An 18,593-nucleotide genomic window follows, 5' to 3' on the forward strand; every position below is an offset into this window, starting at 1 on the left:
CAGCATCCCCAATAAAACAAATGATTCACTACTTTCCTCCACTCATTGCCTCCATGGTAAACTCAATAATTTAATCAACCATGATCCATGATGTGCATCGAAGGGCCAGCAATGATCAATGTGGTGGATATACTCTACATAAACTCAGCAAAAAAAGAAACGTCCCTTTTTCAGGACCCTGTCTTTCAATGATAATTTGTAAAAGTCCAAATAACTTCACAGATCTTCATTGTAAAGTGTTTAAACACGGTTTCCCATGCTTGTGAACCATAAACAATTAATGAACATGCACCTGTGGAACGGTTGTTAGTTCTTGGCGCACCCATCCCTTTAGCGGGATCATTTTCGTCAACATCCGCTGAATTGCAGAGCGCCAAATTCAAATTAAATGACTAAAAATATACAATTTTCATGAAATAAATATAGCAATATAGCAAAACACAGCTTAGCTTGTTGTTAATCCACCTGGCGTGTCACATTTCAAAAAAGCTTTTCGGCGAAAGCAAAACAAGCGTTCATGTAAGGACATCTCAGCAGACAAAACATTCGAAACAGCTAGCAGCAAAGTAGATTGGTCACGAAAGTCAGAAAAGCAATAAAATGCATCGTTTACCTTTGATGATCTTCGGATGTTTACACTCACGAGACTCCCAGTTAGACAATGAATGTTCCTTTTGTTCCATAAAGATAATTTTTAGATCCAAAATACCTCCATTTGGTTGGCACGTTATGTTCAGAAATCCACAGGCTCGAGCGGTCACGACGGGGTAGACGAAAATTCCAAATAGTATCCGTAAAGTTCGTAGAAACATGTAAATATTTTTTTATAATCAATCCTCAGGTTGTTTTTACAATACATAATCGATAATATTTCTACCGAACCGTAGCTTTTTCAATAGGAGAGAGAGAAAATGTCTACTCCAAGCTGCTCGCTCATGCAAAACTCTGCTGGCACCCTGTCATCCACTGACGCGATGAGATCTTTCTCGCTCATTTTTCAGAATAAAAGACTGAAACTATGTCTAAAGACTGTTCAGACCATGTGGAAGCCATAGGGAAAGGAATCTGGTTGATATCCCTTTAAATGGAGGGAAGCCATGCAATGGTACATGGAACTTTCAAAATAGAAGGCACTTCCTCTTAGGATTTTCCTCAGGTGTTCGCCTGCAATATCAGTTATGTTATACTCACAGACAATATTTTGACAGTTTTGGAAACTAGAGTGTTTTCTATCCTAATCTGACAATTATATGCATATTCTAGATTCTGGGTCTGAGAAATAGGCAGTTTCATTTGGGTACGTTTTTCATCCAAACATCAAAAAACTGCCCCCTACACTCAAGAGGTTAAGACACTAACGGCTTACAGACAGTAGGCAATTAAGGTCACAGTTATGACAACTTAGGACACTAAATAGGTCTTTCTACTGACTCTGAAGAACACAAGAAAAGATGCCCAGGGTCCCTGCTCACCTGCGTGAACATGCCTTAGGCATGCTGCAAGGAGGCATGAGTACTGTAGATTTGGTCAGGGCAATAAATTGCTATGTCCGTACTGTGAAAAGCCTAAGACAGTGATACAGGGAGACAGGACAGACAGCTGATCGTCCTTGCAGTGGCAGACCACGTGTAACAACATCAGCACAGGATTGGTACATCCGAACATTACACCTGCGGGACAGGTAAACGATGGCAGCAACAACTGCCCGAGTTACACCAGGAACGCACAATCCCTCCATCAGTGCTCAAACTGTCCGCAATAGGCTGAGAGAGGCTGAACTGAGGGCTTGCAGGCCTGTTGTAAGGCAGGTCCTCACCAGACATCACCGGCAACAACGTTGCCTATGGGCACAAACCCACCGTCGCTGGATCAGACAGGACTGGCAAAAAGTGCTCTTCACTGACGAGTTGCGGTTTTGTCTCACCAGGGTTGATGGTCGGATTTGCGTTTATCGTCAAAGGAATGAGCGTTATACGAGGCCTGTACTCTGGAACGGGATCGATTTGGAGGTGGAGGGTCAGTCATGGTCTGGGGCGGTGTGTCACAGCATCATCGGACTGAGCTTGTTGTCATTGCAGGCAATCCCAACGCTGTGGGTTCCAGGGAAGATCCTCCTCCCTCATGTGGTACCCTTCCTGCAGGCTCATCCTGACATGACCCTCCAGCATGACAATTCCGCCAGCCATACTGCTCATTCTGTACGTGATTTCCTGCAAGACAGGAATGTCAGTGTTCTGCCATGGCCAGCGAAGAGCCCAGATCTCAATCCCATTGAGCACGTCTGGGACCTGTCTGATCGGAGGGTGAGGGCTAGGGTCATTGCCCCCAGAAATGTCTTGAAACTTGCAAGTGCCTTGGTGGAGTGGGGTAACATCTCACAGCAAGATCTGGCAAATCTGGCAAATCTGGTGCAGTCCATGAAGAGGAGATGCACTGCAGTACTTAATGCAGCTGGTGGCCACACCAGAAACTGACTGTTATTTTTGATTTCAAACCCCCCCCCCTTTGTTCAGGGACACATTATTCCATTTCTGTTAGTTTTTTGTCTGTAGAACTTGTTCAGTTTATGTCTCAGTTGTTGAATCTTGTTATGTTCATACAAATATTTACACATGTTAAGTTTTCTGAAAATAAACGCAGTTAACAGTGAGAGGACATTTCTTTTTTTGCTGAGTTTGTGTGTGTGGGTGTGTTTCCGCACGGTATCTACCTGCACATGCTGCAGACAAAACACTTGGGGTGGTAGGTACGCCCCAGTGCCGAGACCACCTCCCCTGTGATGAAGTCTCCACAGCTGTCACACTTGGTACCGTAGAGGCGCTGGTAGTCCTCTGAACAGATGTACTCTCCTCCCTTCTGGAAGAAACCTGAACGAGCCAGGTCACAGCCACACACTGGAGACACACAGAGACACAGACGTGAGATGTTAACAAAGACAAAAATGGTTAAAAGATTGAGCAGGCTGTATATACACAATAGAGGAAAAAGGAAGTGCAAAATGCACATTTAATCGGTAATCAAAAGCCTGGTAAACACTAAGTACAAATTTCCAACAGTACAGAGTAAACTGGGCTAATAGCCTCCATTGCAAATAGCATGAGCACACAACATGTTTGGACAAGCAGTGATCCTCATGCAATTGTACACTACAGTGCCTGATAAACAACTTGTTCTACAACGGGTTTCTCAAAACAAGCATTGTGATTGTTTGAGACGTGTTCTAAGCCATTCTGAAAAACCTATTTAGCACGGGTAGGCATATGACACAAAAATGGGCATCTTGTTTTCTCTGTGCTATCTGAATTGTAATTTAACGAACACACTAAGAACATTAAAGTTCCATCGGAGCGAGACATGACGAACCTGACATGGTTGCAAACGCTCCGGCCATCTATCTGCATTCCAGGCGGGTGGTCTCCGCGGATGACAGTGTGGTACAGCCGAGAATCAGTCGGAGTTAACACACTGGGATCCAAGGTTTGTTGTACAAATAAGTCAGCCAGGTCACCCGAGATACAAGCGAGTATTCGACGTCCATCCATGTCTCAGGATGTAGGGAGATGACGTGGAAACGGGCCACTATGAGCAACAGAGTGTGCTGGTATCTTCAAGTAGGTTTCGGTTTTGCTTGGCGTTGTGGATGAGAATGGGGGATAGGTGTAAGCATCTGCCTCTGATCGTAAAGCCTGCAAGTTCAAAATCAGCAATAGAAAGTTGTTTTTGATATTTTAGTTTTAAGCCTATCCCAAACCTTAAACATTCAGAGTTAAAACTTTTTATGGATAGGGGGCAGTATTTTCACGTCCGGATGAAAAGCATGCCCAAGGAAAACTGCCTGTTACTCAGGCCCAGAAGCTAGGATATGCATATGATTCTATAATTGGTAGACCTGGATAGAAAACACTCTAAAGTTTCGAAAACTGTTAAAATAATGTCTGTGAGTATAACAGAACTGATTTGGCAGGCGAAACCCCGAGGACAAATCATCCAGGGGAAAAAAATTGAGGTCATAGTATTTCCCAATGGTTTTCTATGGGAAGCTTTATTTAAAAGGAACCTGGTTGCAGTTCCTATTGCATCCACTAGATGTCAACAGTCTTTAGAAATTGGTTAATGTTATTCTTTTAGGAAATTAAGAAGTATGGCTGTTCTTTTTAAGTGTCACTCCATGTGGACTGTTTGGTGCACATGAACTGGAATGCGCATCATGTTTTTTTTATCTGGTGTCGGAAACAGTTTATCCCGTCTTAAATTTTATAGATTATTTACGTTTTAGGATACCTGAGGTTGGATTAGGAACGTTATTTGAAATGTTTGGACCAAGTTTACAAGTAACTTATTAGATACTTTGTAGTCATGTTGGGTGAGTTGGAACCGGTGTATTTCTGAATCAAAAACCAAATAAATAGACATTTTGGGGATATAAAGAAGGACATTATCAAACAAAATGACTATTTGTGATGTTTTTGGGACATTTTGGAGTGCTAACAGAAGAAGATCTTCAAAGGTAAGGCATTTATTATATCGTTATTTCTGATTTTTGTGTCGCCACCTGCCTGTGTTTGTATGTGGGGCGCTGTCCTCAGATAATCGCATGGTCTGCTTTCACCGTAAAGCCTTTTTGAAAGCTGACAATGCAGCAGGATTAACAAGAAGTTCAGCGTTATTTTGATGTATTACACTTATATTTTCGTGAATCTTGAATATTGATATTTCTGTAGTTTGAATTTGGTGCTCTGGATGTTGTGAAATCGATCCCGCTAAAGGGATTGGCGCGCGAAGGGATCACTAACAGGTTAATGACTAATATTAAGAATTTGGAGTTAATGCCTGACCTTTACCTTAAACACTTTTGACGTTTGGAAAAACTTTGAAATGTTACATTTGAAAAACTTGGATGAACGTCTAATTCTGACTCGAGGCTGTGACAGCTGGTAGAATAAGTAGCCTACATATTTTGATATTAGAGCTAAGACACTACATTAGTTTTCTCAAATCTTGTTGAGTCCAAGTTACTTATCTTTTTCTCTCTCTCCCCTCTCGCTCTCCTCTCCCTCTCTCTCTCCAGGAGGTCGGAACACAAAAATACACAAACCACTCCATCATAAGCATCACCATCCGGCAGCTGTCTGATGCTGACCTGGAGGTCATAGAGATCATGACCAGGGCGGAGAGCTACTGAACCCCTTCACTGGACAGCGGGAAAAGATGGAGCAACATCCTGACAGGTTCCGACTCCAAGAACCAACCGCCCGTTCCAGCTAAATGGCAGTCTGCTGACGTGGCCCCATCAGATGCATGATACTTCAAAGGCTGCTCAATGAACGGCAACGTGCACATTCTCGTTTACAATAAGTAGTGGATAATTGAAATAACCAAATTGTGTCAATGTAATGATTCAAATAATTCCTCTTTCTGTAAAATAGTCTGGCAGTAGCTCCACTAAACCATCAGGCTCCTATTGACTCCTAAGAGATGCAGCGCCGACAGAGATGGCCGCCTCGCTTCGCGTTCCTAACCCATTTCTTACATTAGTACCCCAGGTCATCTTAGGTTTCATTACATACAGTCGAGAAGAACTACTGAATATAAGATCAGCGTCAACTCACCATCAGTACGACCAAGAATATGATTTTCGCGACGCGGATCCTGTGTTCTGCCTTTCAACCAGGACAACGGAATGGATCCCAGCCGTCGACCCCCAAAAAAAACGACTCCGTAAAAGAGGGAAACGAGGTGGTCTTCTGGTCAGACTCCGGAGACGGGCACATCGTGCACCACTCCCTAGCATTCTTCTCGCCAATGTCCAGTCTCTTGACAACAAGGTTGATGAAATCCGAGCAAGGGTAGCATTCCAGAGGGACATCAGAGACAGTAACGTTCTTTGCTTCACGGAAACATGGCTCACTGGAGAGACGCTATCGGAGGCGGTGCAGCCAGCGGGTTTCTCCACACATCGCGCCGACAGAAACAAACATCTTTCTGGTAAGAAGAGGGGCGGGGGCGTATGCCTTATGGCTAACGAGACGTGGTGTGATCAAAGGAACATACAGGAACTCAAATCCTTCTGTTCACCTGATTTAGAATTCCTCACAATCAAATGTCGACCGCATTATCTACCAAGAGAATTCTCTTCGATTATAATCACAGCCGTATATATTCACCCCCCAAGCAGACACATCGATGGCTCTGAACTAACTTTATTGGACTCTTTGCAAACTGGAATCCATACATCCTGAGGCTGCATTCATTGTAGCTGGGGATTTTAACAAGGCTAATCTGAAAACAAGACTCCCTAAATTGTATCAGCATATCGATTGCGCAACCAGGGCTGGAAAAACCTTGGATCATTGTTACTCGAACTTCCACGACGCAAATAAGGCCCTGCCCCGCCCTCCTTTAGGAAAAGCTGACCACGACTTAATTTTGTTGATCCCTGCAAACTACCTGCCCTCCAGGACACCTACACCACCCGATGTTACAGGAAGGCCATAAAGATCATCAAGGCCAACAACCACCCGAGCCACTGCCTGTTCACCCCGCTATCATCCAGAAGGCGAGGTCAGTACAGGTGCATCAAAGCTGGGACCGAGAGACTGAAAAACAGCTTCTATCTCAAGGCCATCAGACTGTTAAACAGCCACCACTAACATTGAGTGGCTGTTGCCAACACACTGACACTGACTCAACTCCAGCCACTTTAATAATGGGAATTGATGGGAAATGATGTAAAATATATCACTAGCCACTTTAAACAATGCTACCTAATATAATGTTACATACCCTACATTATTCATCTCATATGCATACGTATATACTGTACTCTATATCATCGACTGCATCCTTATGTAATACATGTATCACTAGCCACTTTAACTATGCCACTTTGTTTACATACTCATCTCATATGTATATACTGTACTCGATACCATCTACTGCACATATGTCAGAGTCAAGGCCCGGGGCCACATCCGGCCCGCGAGAAGGTTTTTTATCTTTGATTTATTATTAGAACCGGCCCGCAGACCGCAGCAAGCCGGCAGCCCGCAGATCTTTTTACACGCACCAATACTACATTTCCCACAATGCAACGGTGACGCACCGAGCAGTAGGCTGCTTCATTTCAATATTTATTGGCACAGCAGTTGTCAGCATCACAGTAAAATTAACTTTCAGATACCCATCAAAAATGGCAAAACGGAAGGTGGACACTGAGAACCGGGGTTTCAAACAAGGTGGGAGTCGGAGTATTTGTTCACGGAGGTAGCTGGAAAACCTGTGTGTCTTCTGTGTGGAGAAAGTGTGGCGGTACTGAAAGAGTATAATCTGAGACGACATTATGAAACGAAACACGCGGACAAAAACAAGAATATGGACATGGAACAAAGGCTACAAAAGGCAGAGGAATTAAAACGAGGCCTCAAATCTCGACAGGCTCTGTTCAAAAAAGCCAAATCACAAGGCCAGGCTGCTGTCAAGGCCAGTTTTATTTTGGCAGAAGAGATCGCTAAATCAGCCCGAAAATTTACGGAGGGGATTTCATCAAAAACTGCATGATTAAAGTTTGTGACGAAGTTTGCCCAGAAAAAAGGCAACTCTTTTTAAATGTGAGTCTGAGCAGAAACACCATTGCCGAGAGAGTAGACCAGTTGTCCATCAATCTAAAAGAGCAGCTTGTGAAAAAGGGAAAAGATTTCATTGCATATTCCTTGGCTGTGGATGAGAGCACCGACATTTCTGACATTGCCCAGTTGTCAATTTTCATCCGCGGAGTGGACTCCAGCCTAAGCGTGACAGAGGAGTTTTTGGCTTTACGTCCTATGCATGGCACAACTACGGGGCATGATTTGTATGAAGAGGAGTCAAGATGTGTAAATGAGATGGAGCTGTCTTGGGAAAAACTCGTGGGTTTGACAACCGACGGAGCACCTGCGATGTGTGGACACAGGAGCGGACTGGTGGCGAAGATACGGGAAAAGATGCAAGAGGAAAACGCGACAGGTGAGCTGACAGCTTATCATTGTATCATACACCAGGAAGCGTTGTGCGGTAAAGCCTTGAAAATGGAGCATGTAATGAGCATCATCACGCGCACAGTTAACTTTATCAGAGCCAAAGGTTTGAATCACCGCCAGTTCAAGGCATTTCTGACGGAGTTAGAAACGGAGCATGGTGATTTGCCTTATCACACAGAGGTGCGATGGCTAAGCCAGGGAAAGGTTCTTCAAAGATGTTTCGAGCTTCGTGAGGAGATTTGTCTGTTCTTGGACAGCAAAGGGAAAGACACAACACAACTCCGAGACGAAATGTTTCTGTGTGAAATGGCTTTTCTGTGTGACATTAAGTCATCTGAATGCAATGAACTTGCAGCTGCAGGGTCGGGATCGTGTCATCTCTGATATGTACAGTACAGTGAAGGCATTTAAAACCAAACTGACTCTGTGGGAGACGCAGATGCGGAAAGAAAATTTGAGCCACTTTCCCAGCTGCCAGACCATGAAAGAGAGACCAGTGCGTTCCCGAGCGCACAGTTGGCTGATAAAATAGGTATGCTTGCCGCTGACTTTCGACGCCGATTTGCTGACTTTGAAGCACAAAAGCAGGTTGGAACTGCTCGGTAACCCATTTGCTGTTGACGTGGAAAGCTCACCACCAAACCTCCAAATGGAGTTGATTGACCTCCAATGCAATGATGCACTGAGGGCAAAATATGCGGCAGTGGGTGCTGCGGAGTTCGCCCGTTTCCTCCCGACACAATGCCCCAGCTGCGCATCCAGGCTGCTCAAACGTTGTCTATGTTTGGCAGCACATACCTGTGTGAACAACTGTTTTCTTTGATGAACTTGAACAAAACATCACACAGAAGTCGACTTACTGCTGAACACCTCCACTCAATTCTGAGGATTTCCTCAGCTCAGAGCCTTACCCCCCGAACATTGATGAACTTGTGGAAAAGATGGGACACCACCAAGTATCACCCTCAACCTCAAACAAGTGAACATTACTGTGCAATCACATATTTAGAGTTTTTACTCAGTTCAAGTTTAAAAGTTAAAGTTTAATATTTGTTTTCACTGCATGTTACTTCTCCTTAAACAAAGTGTTGTTTTTGATTAATAGATTTTTGCACTTTATTTTATTGTATTTCAATCCAATTATATTTAAAAAATATTTCAGTTGAGTGGATGATAGAAAATTGCTATTATTGTTTTTTTCTTTGAAGTAAATTTAGCCCACTTTTGCTAAAATAGAAAATATAGGCTACTGATGGTGCCTTGAATACCGGTTTCTTTCATTTAATGTTCATGTTATGGGGATTTTTATATAAAGGAAATTTGTCTTTTGTGTCTGTTGAAAATTAAAGATTACTGACAGAGCCATAAGAAAATATTGCTTTATTTATCTGATCATATTGGAATATATTTGTTAGGTTTTCAGTAGGTTCAATTAGGTTCACTAGACTATATGCGTCATTTAAACATTTTCAATGAACATTCGAACAGTCCGGCCCTCGGCTTGTAGCTAAATTTTTATTTGGCCCTCCGTCCATTTGACTTTGACACCCCTGATCTACTGTATCTTGCCTATGCTGCTCTGTACCATCACTCATTCATATATCTTTATGTACATATTCTTTATCCCCTTACACTGTGTATAAGACAGTAGTTTTGGAATTGTTAGTTAGATTACTTGTTGGTTATTACTGCATTGTCGGAACTAGACGCACAAGCATTTCGCTACACTCGCATTAACATCTGCTAACCATGTGTATGTGACAAATACAATTTGATTTGATTTGATTATGAGACGGGGACAAAGAGACAGAGGCACTATCTCTCTAAGCATAGATAGGACAGCCAACTGTCAGCCAATATGATTTCAAATGGAGAATGACGGGTAAATGATGCCTGACACAATTCTTGCTGAAGGAACCAACCAGCTCTCACAGTCTTACAACAGAATTAGACGTTTATCCATGTTTTCAAACGTCAAATTTTGAAGTTGTTTCTCAAGTCAAATTTCAAAGTGTTTAAGGTTAAGTTTAGGCATGAACTCCAATTGTTTAAGGTTAGGCTTCAATTTAAGCATTATCTCTGAAAATCTTAACGTTAGACATTAACTCCGAATGGTTTAAGGTAACTGTTAAGGTTTGGGATAGGCTTAAAACAAAAATCTCAAAAAACGATTTTCTATCGCTGGATTTAAATTTGCAACCTATGGAATCAGAGGCAGATGCTTATGCCCATCCACAACTTCCTAGCCAAACTAAAACCTACTTGAAGGTAACAGCGCTCACTGTCGCCCCTAGTGGTCCAGTTTCCACATAATCTCCCGACGTCCTCAGACACGGATGGATGTCGAACACTGACTTGTATCACTTGGTCACCTGGCTGTAATGAATGGCATGAGAATTTGAATAAAGCATTTGAATATCTGATCCTATCTAGCAGCTGCCCCTCAGGGAGGAGTGAAACATGATCCTGTGCCCTGCGTCTCCAATAACACCGGCGGGCTACAGAACGCTGCAGCAAGGACAAGACACACACGGCCCCTTGGGGCACCTAGCTGCACATGCTGCCAGCCGGGGAGACAGCCTCCCACAGCACCATGCTGTGTGAGTGTGTCACAGCTACAGATGAGGTAGTGGAAGAGCAATTTAACCACCGCCCCTGGGCTCAGTTGAACTTTCATACGTCAGTAGTATGTGTGTCATGGGTACCACTTCTACTCCCCACATTGGGGAACTTTGAATGAAGCAATAAGGCACCAAATATAGCACACCAACCATGAAAACAAAAGTTATAAGTGTGTAAATGATTCAGTTAAACCTGAAGAATCGCAATGCATGTGCTAAATTTGCAGGACTGAGATTCACAATCGGAGGATCCACTGTTACCATCATCTGTAGAGCATCAGCAGTAGTACAGTTAGCTACACTATTCTTCTATTGTAACACACCTCTTTGTCTCACTGACCCACCTGGTGCACATGTTGCCTTTCAGCAGCAGAGCCGGAGACCATGCCAGCCAGCCAGCGAGACAAATCACTGCTTACCACAGCCCATTCACTGCCAGAGAAAAAGCTTTTGAAAGGCTAGCGGTGGCATCTGCGTGCCCTACAGTTTACCCTCTCTATCTTGCCCAATGAATAATTCAGCTCGGCCGTAAATAAAGACTGGCTGTGTTGTGCATGAGGAATCAGCGGCCACCACACCACACAGCACTACACCACAGCATGCTGCTCCCAGCTGTGCCACACTTGCTGCTACTCCTACAGTCTGATGCCAGTTCAGCCAGGACCGGATGGGGGGGGGGGGTATGTATTTATCAACAGCCAACAGACACAATTAAAATTCTATGCCCTCATCCTCTCCTCCCCTCCCATCCCCTGGTAATCGCAAGGCACGCAATTAGGTTTTATCGCTTCCTCCTCCTCCGCCAGCTCTTTGTGGCGGTAGAAGCAGGCAGAGGCAGGAGGCAGGCAGGATCGCCTAGCCTGGGCCAGATAAGGAGCAGTTGCCGTCCTCTGAGAGAGTGAGAGAGAGAGTTGTTTAGCCTGGGCTGGGATCAGAGCCCACGCTTAGCCTGGTCTTCCGTTCCACAGCCAGGAGATGGCCAGTCAACAAAGCACTGCTCACATCAGAGGAGGAATCGAGGCAGAAAGGACGGCAAGTGGTTGTTTGATACTTAAAGCACCGGCGGAAACCAGAAATGATGCCAAGGTACACATTTTAACTAAGAGCTAGCATGCAAATTTACGTCTATTAAAGAGATGGCCAAGTTGGCTTGGTCTCCTGTTACGTGGATTGGGCATCTGTATGCAAACACACACAGAGTAAAGCAAACACTGCCACATTATGGGTTGATTACACATGTAGCAAACATCTGAAGAGGCCAACCCTGAAATGACAATGAGTAAATCTGTCTGTGTGTGTGTGTGTGTGTGTGTGTGTGTGTGTGTGTGTGTGTGTGTGTGTGTGTGTGTGTGTGTGTGTGTGTGTGTGTGTGTGTGTGTGTGTGTGCGCACACGTGTGTGTGTTTGAGCATACGGGTGCCAGGGGTGTGTTTGTTTTGAGTCCATACGCACAATTTCCCGCTGTTTAAAGCTGTGTGTGCCTCATGTAATGTGTTTCATGGCTCTGACTCACTCTGACTGGCTATCTCAGCAGCTGGCCAGGCTCATAATTGGTTAATAAAACACCCATAAGAATGGTACTCTACAGCCAGGGCTCTCTTCCTAAGGCATTACATCACCAACAGATAACAGATAGCTGACCAGGGGGAATCTAATGCTGATCTAGGAGCAGTCATTTCTACGGTGTCGGCGCTGCTTCCTGACTACTGTAGCTCCAGACGTGAACGTGTTACCATGGCAGAGGCCTGCAGGTACAGAGCAAACTACTAATCAATAGAGTTTCATTAGTGACATTGTGAAAACACTCACCCAGAATGATTAACACAATACCCCAGAGGATGGAGGGAAGGAATGGAAGGAGAGAGAGAGAGAGAGAGAGAGAGAGAGAGAGAGAGAGAGAGAGAGAGAGAGAGAGAGAGAGAGAGAGAGAGAGAGAGAGAGAGAGAGAGAGAGAGAGAGAGAGAGAGAGAGAGAGAGAGAGAGAGAGAGAGAGAGAAAGAAATCCAGGGCTCTAAGTATATGTCGGGGTTGACAATGAAAATCACTCAGGCTAGAAGAGCAGCCAGAGACTGTAATTGAGTGGTTTCAAGATGAGCTGTGGTGTTCTGGCAGGGCTGGGTTCAGTACAGGTCTACAGTCACAGAAAGGTATCACTATACCTTCTCCTCTCTATCTCTCCTCTGCATTATTCTTCAGCTGTCGCTGCCCGGCCGTGACTGAAACGACCCTTCCCCATTCACGCGTAACAAATGCTAATGGAGCGTGGGTGCTACGCCGCCCGCCACGACTAATTTAGTCCCCACCGAGACCGCGCCGCTTGCCTGCCTCTCCTTGGCGTTCATAACGTGTCGACCGTGCCTCTGCTCCCTCCGCTCCTCCACTCCCCGACGCCTTTGAGCCCGTCAGATGATCCCTTTGATGTGTGTTTGACTCAGGATGCAGTACGAATGTGTGGGGGACCAAACCAGTCAGCACTGTCTGCTGGGTCACAGTGGAAGTGGGAGGGAGACCTTGTGGGGTAGTATAAAATAATGTAATATACCAGTAAAAGAGATACTGGTGGATGGGGAAATGAAGGACAGTACCATCATTACGAATATTCAATGCTAGATTTTCAAAGAGTCAGCATAAATCTAGTTTGTCCCTCAATTTACAGCACAGTAATTGATGACTGGATAAATCTACAGATATAGTTGTCTGGCCGGCCTTAATATCCACAAATAATTTGAGTTGTCCCTTCCTTAAACTATGGGCTGCATAATCGTAGTGTAAGACCTCAGTTCAGTGGCTCTAAACCTGTTCTAAACCCAGACTAACTCAGGTTCTAAGCCTGTTCTGAACTAAGACTAACTCAGGTTCTGAAACCTGTTCTAAACCCAGACTAATTCAGGTTCTAAACCTGTACTAAAGCAATACTAACTCAGGTTATTAACCTGTTCCAAACCTAGCCTAACTCAAGTTCTAAACCATTTCTAAACTAAGACTAACTCAGGCCCTGAGACTTCAAACATGAGCTTCGGCAGCAGAACCAAAAAGACGCTACCTACTGTACGCTACCTTACTAACAGCTGTTCACAAAGCAACACCAGCAGAGAAACGGGAGTGCTGATGATTTATCCCTCATGAACTAGAGGCATGAACACAACACTATGGCTCTACCACCTAGGCTCCTGGAAAGCCACGGGCTGGGCTGGGCTGTACGTGTCTAGGGTAGCAGATGAACAAGCACCTTGAAATGCATATACCGCAGGATCTGAATTGCAGATATCACCAGGCGAACACAACCCAAGTCTCTGTGTCACCTTGGCACAGGAAGGGAGATGGTGAAAGGACTGCCAGAGAGCTTAGAGTGTAAGAGTTGCCTTTATAACACTGATAAGCTTCCTCCCATTTTTTAGTAAGATGCCTGACTGTAAGATGAGGCTGTGAATGATGTCAGCCTTGTTCAGCCCCTGGATTCTTCATTTAATTCCAACGGAGGCAATCACATTACTCACTCCCTAGTGGAGCAGCAGTTTAGACTAGAGTCATCAATTCTAGTTAGCATACAGAGTCAATCTAATGGATTTAATTTCCAGGAACCCAGTGAGTCAATCCCACTCCAAGAAGACACCATGAGGTGAGGTGGTCAGAAAAAGATTCCCTTGAGATGACCCCTCCTTGGAGTTCAGAGTTCTCCATCGCTACATCAGGGAATTGCATATGCATAGTCACTTTACCTCTACCTACATGTACAGGATTAGAACCTGAGTTAGTCTGGGTTTAGAACAAGTTTAGAACCTGAGTTAGTCTGGGTTTAGAACAGGTTAAGAACCTGAGTTACTCTGGGTTTAGAACAGATTTTGAACCTGAGTTAGTCTGGGTTTAGAACAGGTTAAGAACCTGAGTTACTCTGGGTTTAGAACAGATTTAGAACCTGAGTTAGTCTGGGTTTAGAACAGATTTAGAACCTGAGTTAGTCTGGGTTTAGAACAGGTTAAGAACCTGAGTTAGTCTGGGTTTAGAACAGGTTAATAACCTGAGTTAGTCTGGGTTTAGAACAGATTTAGAACCTGAGTTAGTCTGGGTTTAGAACAGGTTAAGAACCTGAGTTAGTCTGGGTTTAGAACCTGAGTTAGTCTGGGTTTAGAACATGTTTAGAACCTGAGTTAGTCTTCATTCAATATTGTTGTAATTGTCATTATCACAAATATATAAAAATCGTCAGATTAATCGGTATCGGCTTTTTTTGGTCCTCCAATAATCAGTATCGGCGTTGAAAAATCACAGTCTGTCGACCTCTAGTGTTGACCCAACCACAGATGAATTTAGCATCTCCACAGACCCACCTCTCAACCGCTTCCCACAGAGACACAAAGGGTGGGTTCCAAAAGGCACCCTACTACCTCCAAGAACATCCAAGGATATTGCCTAGCATGCGAACAGATGCATGACATCAGATTCCCACAGTGCACTTCCCACAGCCCAGTCATAGGATGCCTTTGCACTCCCAAACAGAGAGGACGAGCAGTCACTAATCCTACCTGTCTGTGTGTGTCAATTTGGCATGCTTGGACAGGCTATGTGTTACATAGACCACACACACACACAACTTCACCATGGTGGCGCCACAATCCTCTCAACCTGCCATATAGTATCATATTGGACTATATAGTTTCAGTTTATCATCATATTACGTACATTTTGTCTCTGTGGTCCTCTCTCCTGTGGTCAATGTTTACGTTTTCCTCTCAAAGCAGAGCTTTTTTGTTTCCCACATATTTCATCTTGTGTCCATTTTTCAGAACATTCTTCTGGCAGGCAGATTAGGGAAAGTGGACATGGACAGACAGCAGTAGTATGTCTTAATCACTAGCTCTGGCTTTGGCCCTGCTGAGCAGTAAGCAAAGGGATTATCCTGGCCATCTATCACCAATCTGGGAGCAGCATGCCAGGCCAGCCAGGGCTCCTACGGTGCAATGCAGACTCTTGGTCCCAGGTCCCAGCTGCAGCCACAGCCCAGGCCTGGCATTCACACACACACACATACACAGAGCACCAGACATGCTGGCAGCAAAAACCTCTCTCTCTCTCTCTCTCTCTCTGTCTCTCTGGCTTGGCGATAAGAAACATGGGGCAGCCAGGGGGTTGCCATGGCAACAGAATAGTCTCCACCAATCACCAACTCTGAACGCCGCACACGTTACACGCCGATCAAAAGCGTCCGTCGGAGTCCAAACGCAGCCAGAGACAGTGGAGCTGTGGCGTATCATGGGCAGCTGTTTGAGAGAGTGTCAGAGGTACACCCCCCCATCACCCACTGGGCTGGGACTGACCAGGACTGACCCAGCAGGACAGAGGTCACACCCTGGGGGACCTGCAGAGGGCTGAGGGTGGGGGCAGAGAGTCAAGAGGTCTCTGACCTCTGACCTGTCAGTGCATTACACTCCATGTTAAATAGTTTCCTGTCGGTCTTACATTCTCCCCTCAGCCCTCACCTCTAACATTCCAGCCAACAGTTTAGTATGAAGGCAGGCAGGCAGACAGACAGTAAAGCCCTGTCCACATTAACCATTTTAGAACCATGTTAAGGGTTCATACTTGATTCTAAACGTACAGATATTCAGGTCTACATCCAGTCTGTTCGTAATCACATTAAGCGTTCTGGTGATTTCGATTGGCCAAGACACGACCTTGGAGCTGATCCATGACAGCGCAGTAAGAGACTCAGCACCTTGATTACCTGTGTGACCTTCATAATCCTCCCATGAACCTTCATGGCTAGCGGAGCCTGCCACTGTAAACAAGCACTGGCACACTCAATCTCTCTTCCAATCATTCACTTCTAGTCATATAGGTCTAACTATGTCATTATATCACCCAAACATTGATTCATCTAGGAATGCAACTTAGTAGTGATATTGAGGGGTCCTAAATTAGGTTAGGGTCCCTCGATTTCAATTCAAAGAAGAAGAAAAAAAATCCAGCTTTTTCTTAGCGTGAACAGAGAACAAGCACATTAACAAACAGTCCACATCCTCCCGGCAGCTCCAGATCCAGCCCAATCTGCTGATCCAGACAGGCAACAGGGGAGAGAAACAGGAGAACAGAAACATGCCGCAATGATTTAAAGGAAAGCTTTCTACAGAGTATGTACAACTGTGTCCTACTCCACAGGAGCCAGTCCAGTCATACAGACAGCAGAAGGGGAAAGAGGGAAATAGATGAGAGGAGATGTGAGAGGAGGCAGGGTGAAGGGCAGTATAGGTCATAAGCCAGAGCCGTCATTAGTAGGGGGGATATTGTTACTCCCAGGGAAGTGGACACTGTAACCCAGAGCCTCCCATCTCCTCTTCTGAGGCGGAGTGTATCCCTAGTAACAAGTATGCTTTAATTTCAACTTCATCACAGTAGGCTCTTCATTTAAAATCATTAGAATCATCAGGCTTGTATTCCTCATATGCTTCAACATCGGGTTGGTTCAATATACTGTACACTACCGGTCAAAAGTTTTAGAACACCTACTCATTCAAGGGTTTTTCTTCATTTTTTACCATTTTAAACATTGTAGAATAATAGCGAAGAAATCAAAACGATTAAATATCACATGGAATCACGTAGTAACCAAAACAGTGTTAAACAAAACAAAATATATTTTATATTTGAGATTCTTCAAATAGCCTTTGCCTTGATGACAGCATTGCACACTCTTGGCATTATCTCAACCAGTTTCATGAGGTAGTCACCTGGAATGTTTTTCAATTAACAGGTGTGCCTTGTTAAAAGTTCATTTGGGGAATTTATTTCCTTCTTAATGCGTTTGAGCCAAACAGTTGTGTTGTGACAAGGTAGGAGGGGTATACAGAAGAAAGCCCTATTTGGTAAAAGACCAAGTCCATAATATGGCAAGAACAGCTCAAATAAGCAAGGAGAAATGACAGTCCATCATTACTTTAAGACATGACGGTCAGTCAATACAGAACATTTCAAGAACTTCAAAAGTTTCTTCAAGTGCAGTCGCAAAAACCATCAAGCGCTATGATGAAACTGGCTCTCATCAGGACCACCACAGGAAAGGAAGATGCAGAATTACCTCTGTTGCAGAGGATAAGTTCATTAGAGCTAATAGCCTCATAGTTCAGAGAACTGTGTGAATCCAGCATTCACGGTTAAATTGCTGCAAAGAAACCACTACTGAAGGACACCAATAAGAAGAAGAGACTTGCTTGGGCCAAGAAATACGAGCAATGGACATGAGACCGGTAGAAATTTGTCCTTTGGTCTGATGAGTCCAAATTGGAGATGTTTGGTTCCAACCACGGTGTCTTTGTGAGACATGGTGTGGGTTAACGGAGGATCTCCGCATGTGTATTTCCCACCGTGAAGCATGGAGGAGGTGTTATGGTGTGGGGGTGCTTTGCTGGTGACACTGTCTGTGATTTATTTAGAATTCAAGGCACACTTAACCAGCATGGCTACCACAGCATTCTGCAGCGATACGCCATCCCATGTGGTTTGAGCTTAGTGGGACTATCAATTGTTTTTCAACAGGAAAATAACCCAACACACCTCCAGGCTGTGTAAGAGCTATTTTACCAAGAAGGAGAGACCTCAATCAAATTGTGATGGTTTGAGATGAGTCAAACTGCAGAGTGAAGGAAATGCAGCCAACAAGTTCTCAGCAGATGAAGGAACTCCTTCAGGACTGTGGGAAAAGCATTCCAGGTGAAGCTGGTTGAGAGAATGCCAAGAGTGTTCAAAGCTGTCATTAAGGCGAAGGGTGGCTACTTTGAATAATCTCAAATATAAAATATATTTTGATTTGTTTAACACTTTGGTTACTACATGATTCCATAAGTGGTATTTTATAGTTTTGATGTCTTCACTATTATTCTACAATGTAGAAAGTAGTAAAAAATAAAGAAGAACTCTTGAATGAGTAGGTGTTCTAAAACTTGTAGGACTGGTAGTGTAGCTAA

General features: G+C 44.3%; 1 protein-coding gene across 7 annotated transcripts in view; it reads right to left on the reverse strand.

Moving 5' to 3' along the window:
• Positions 1 to 18,593, reverse strand: part of LOC118370391 (actin-binding LIM protein 3-like) — a 141,089-nt gene that overhangs the window by 66,631 nt on the left and 55,865 nt on the right. For all 7 annotated transcript variants that reach the window (XM_052457576.1, XM_052457570.1, XM_052457573.1 and 4 more), the window contains exon 3: positions 2,711 to 2,894. In XM_052457576.1, coding sequence (XP_052313536.1) covers positions 2,711 to 2,894 — 184 coding nt within the window. The remainder of the gene's footprint in view (positions 1 to 2,710; positions 2,895 to 18,593) is intronic.

Source organism: Oncorhynchus keta, chromosome 12 (genome assembly GCF_023373465.1).
Source record: "Oncorhynchus keta strain PuntledgeMale-10-30-2019 chromosome 12, Oket_V2, whole genome shotgun sequence".
In the NCBI taxonomy this organism is placed as follows: domain Eukaryota; kingdom Metazoa; phylum Chordata; class Actinopteri; order Salmoniformes; family Salmonidae; genus Oncorhynchus; species Oncorhynchus keta.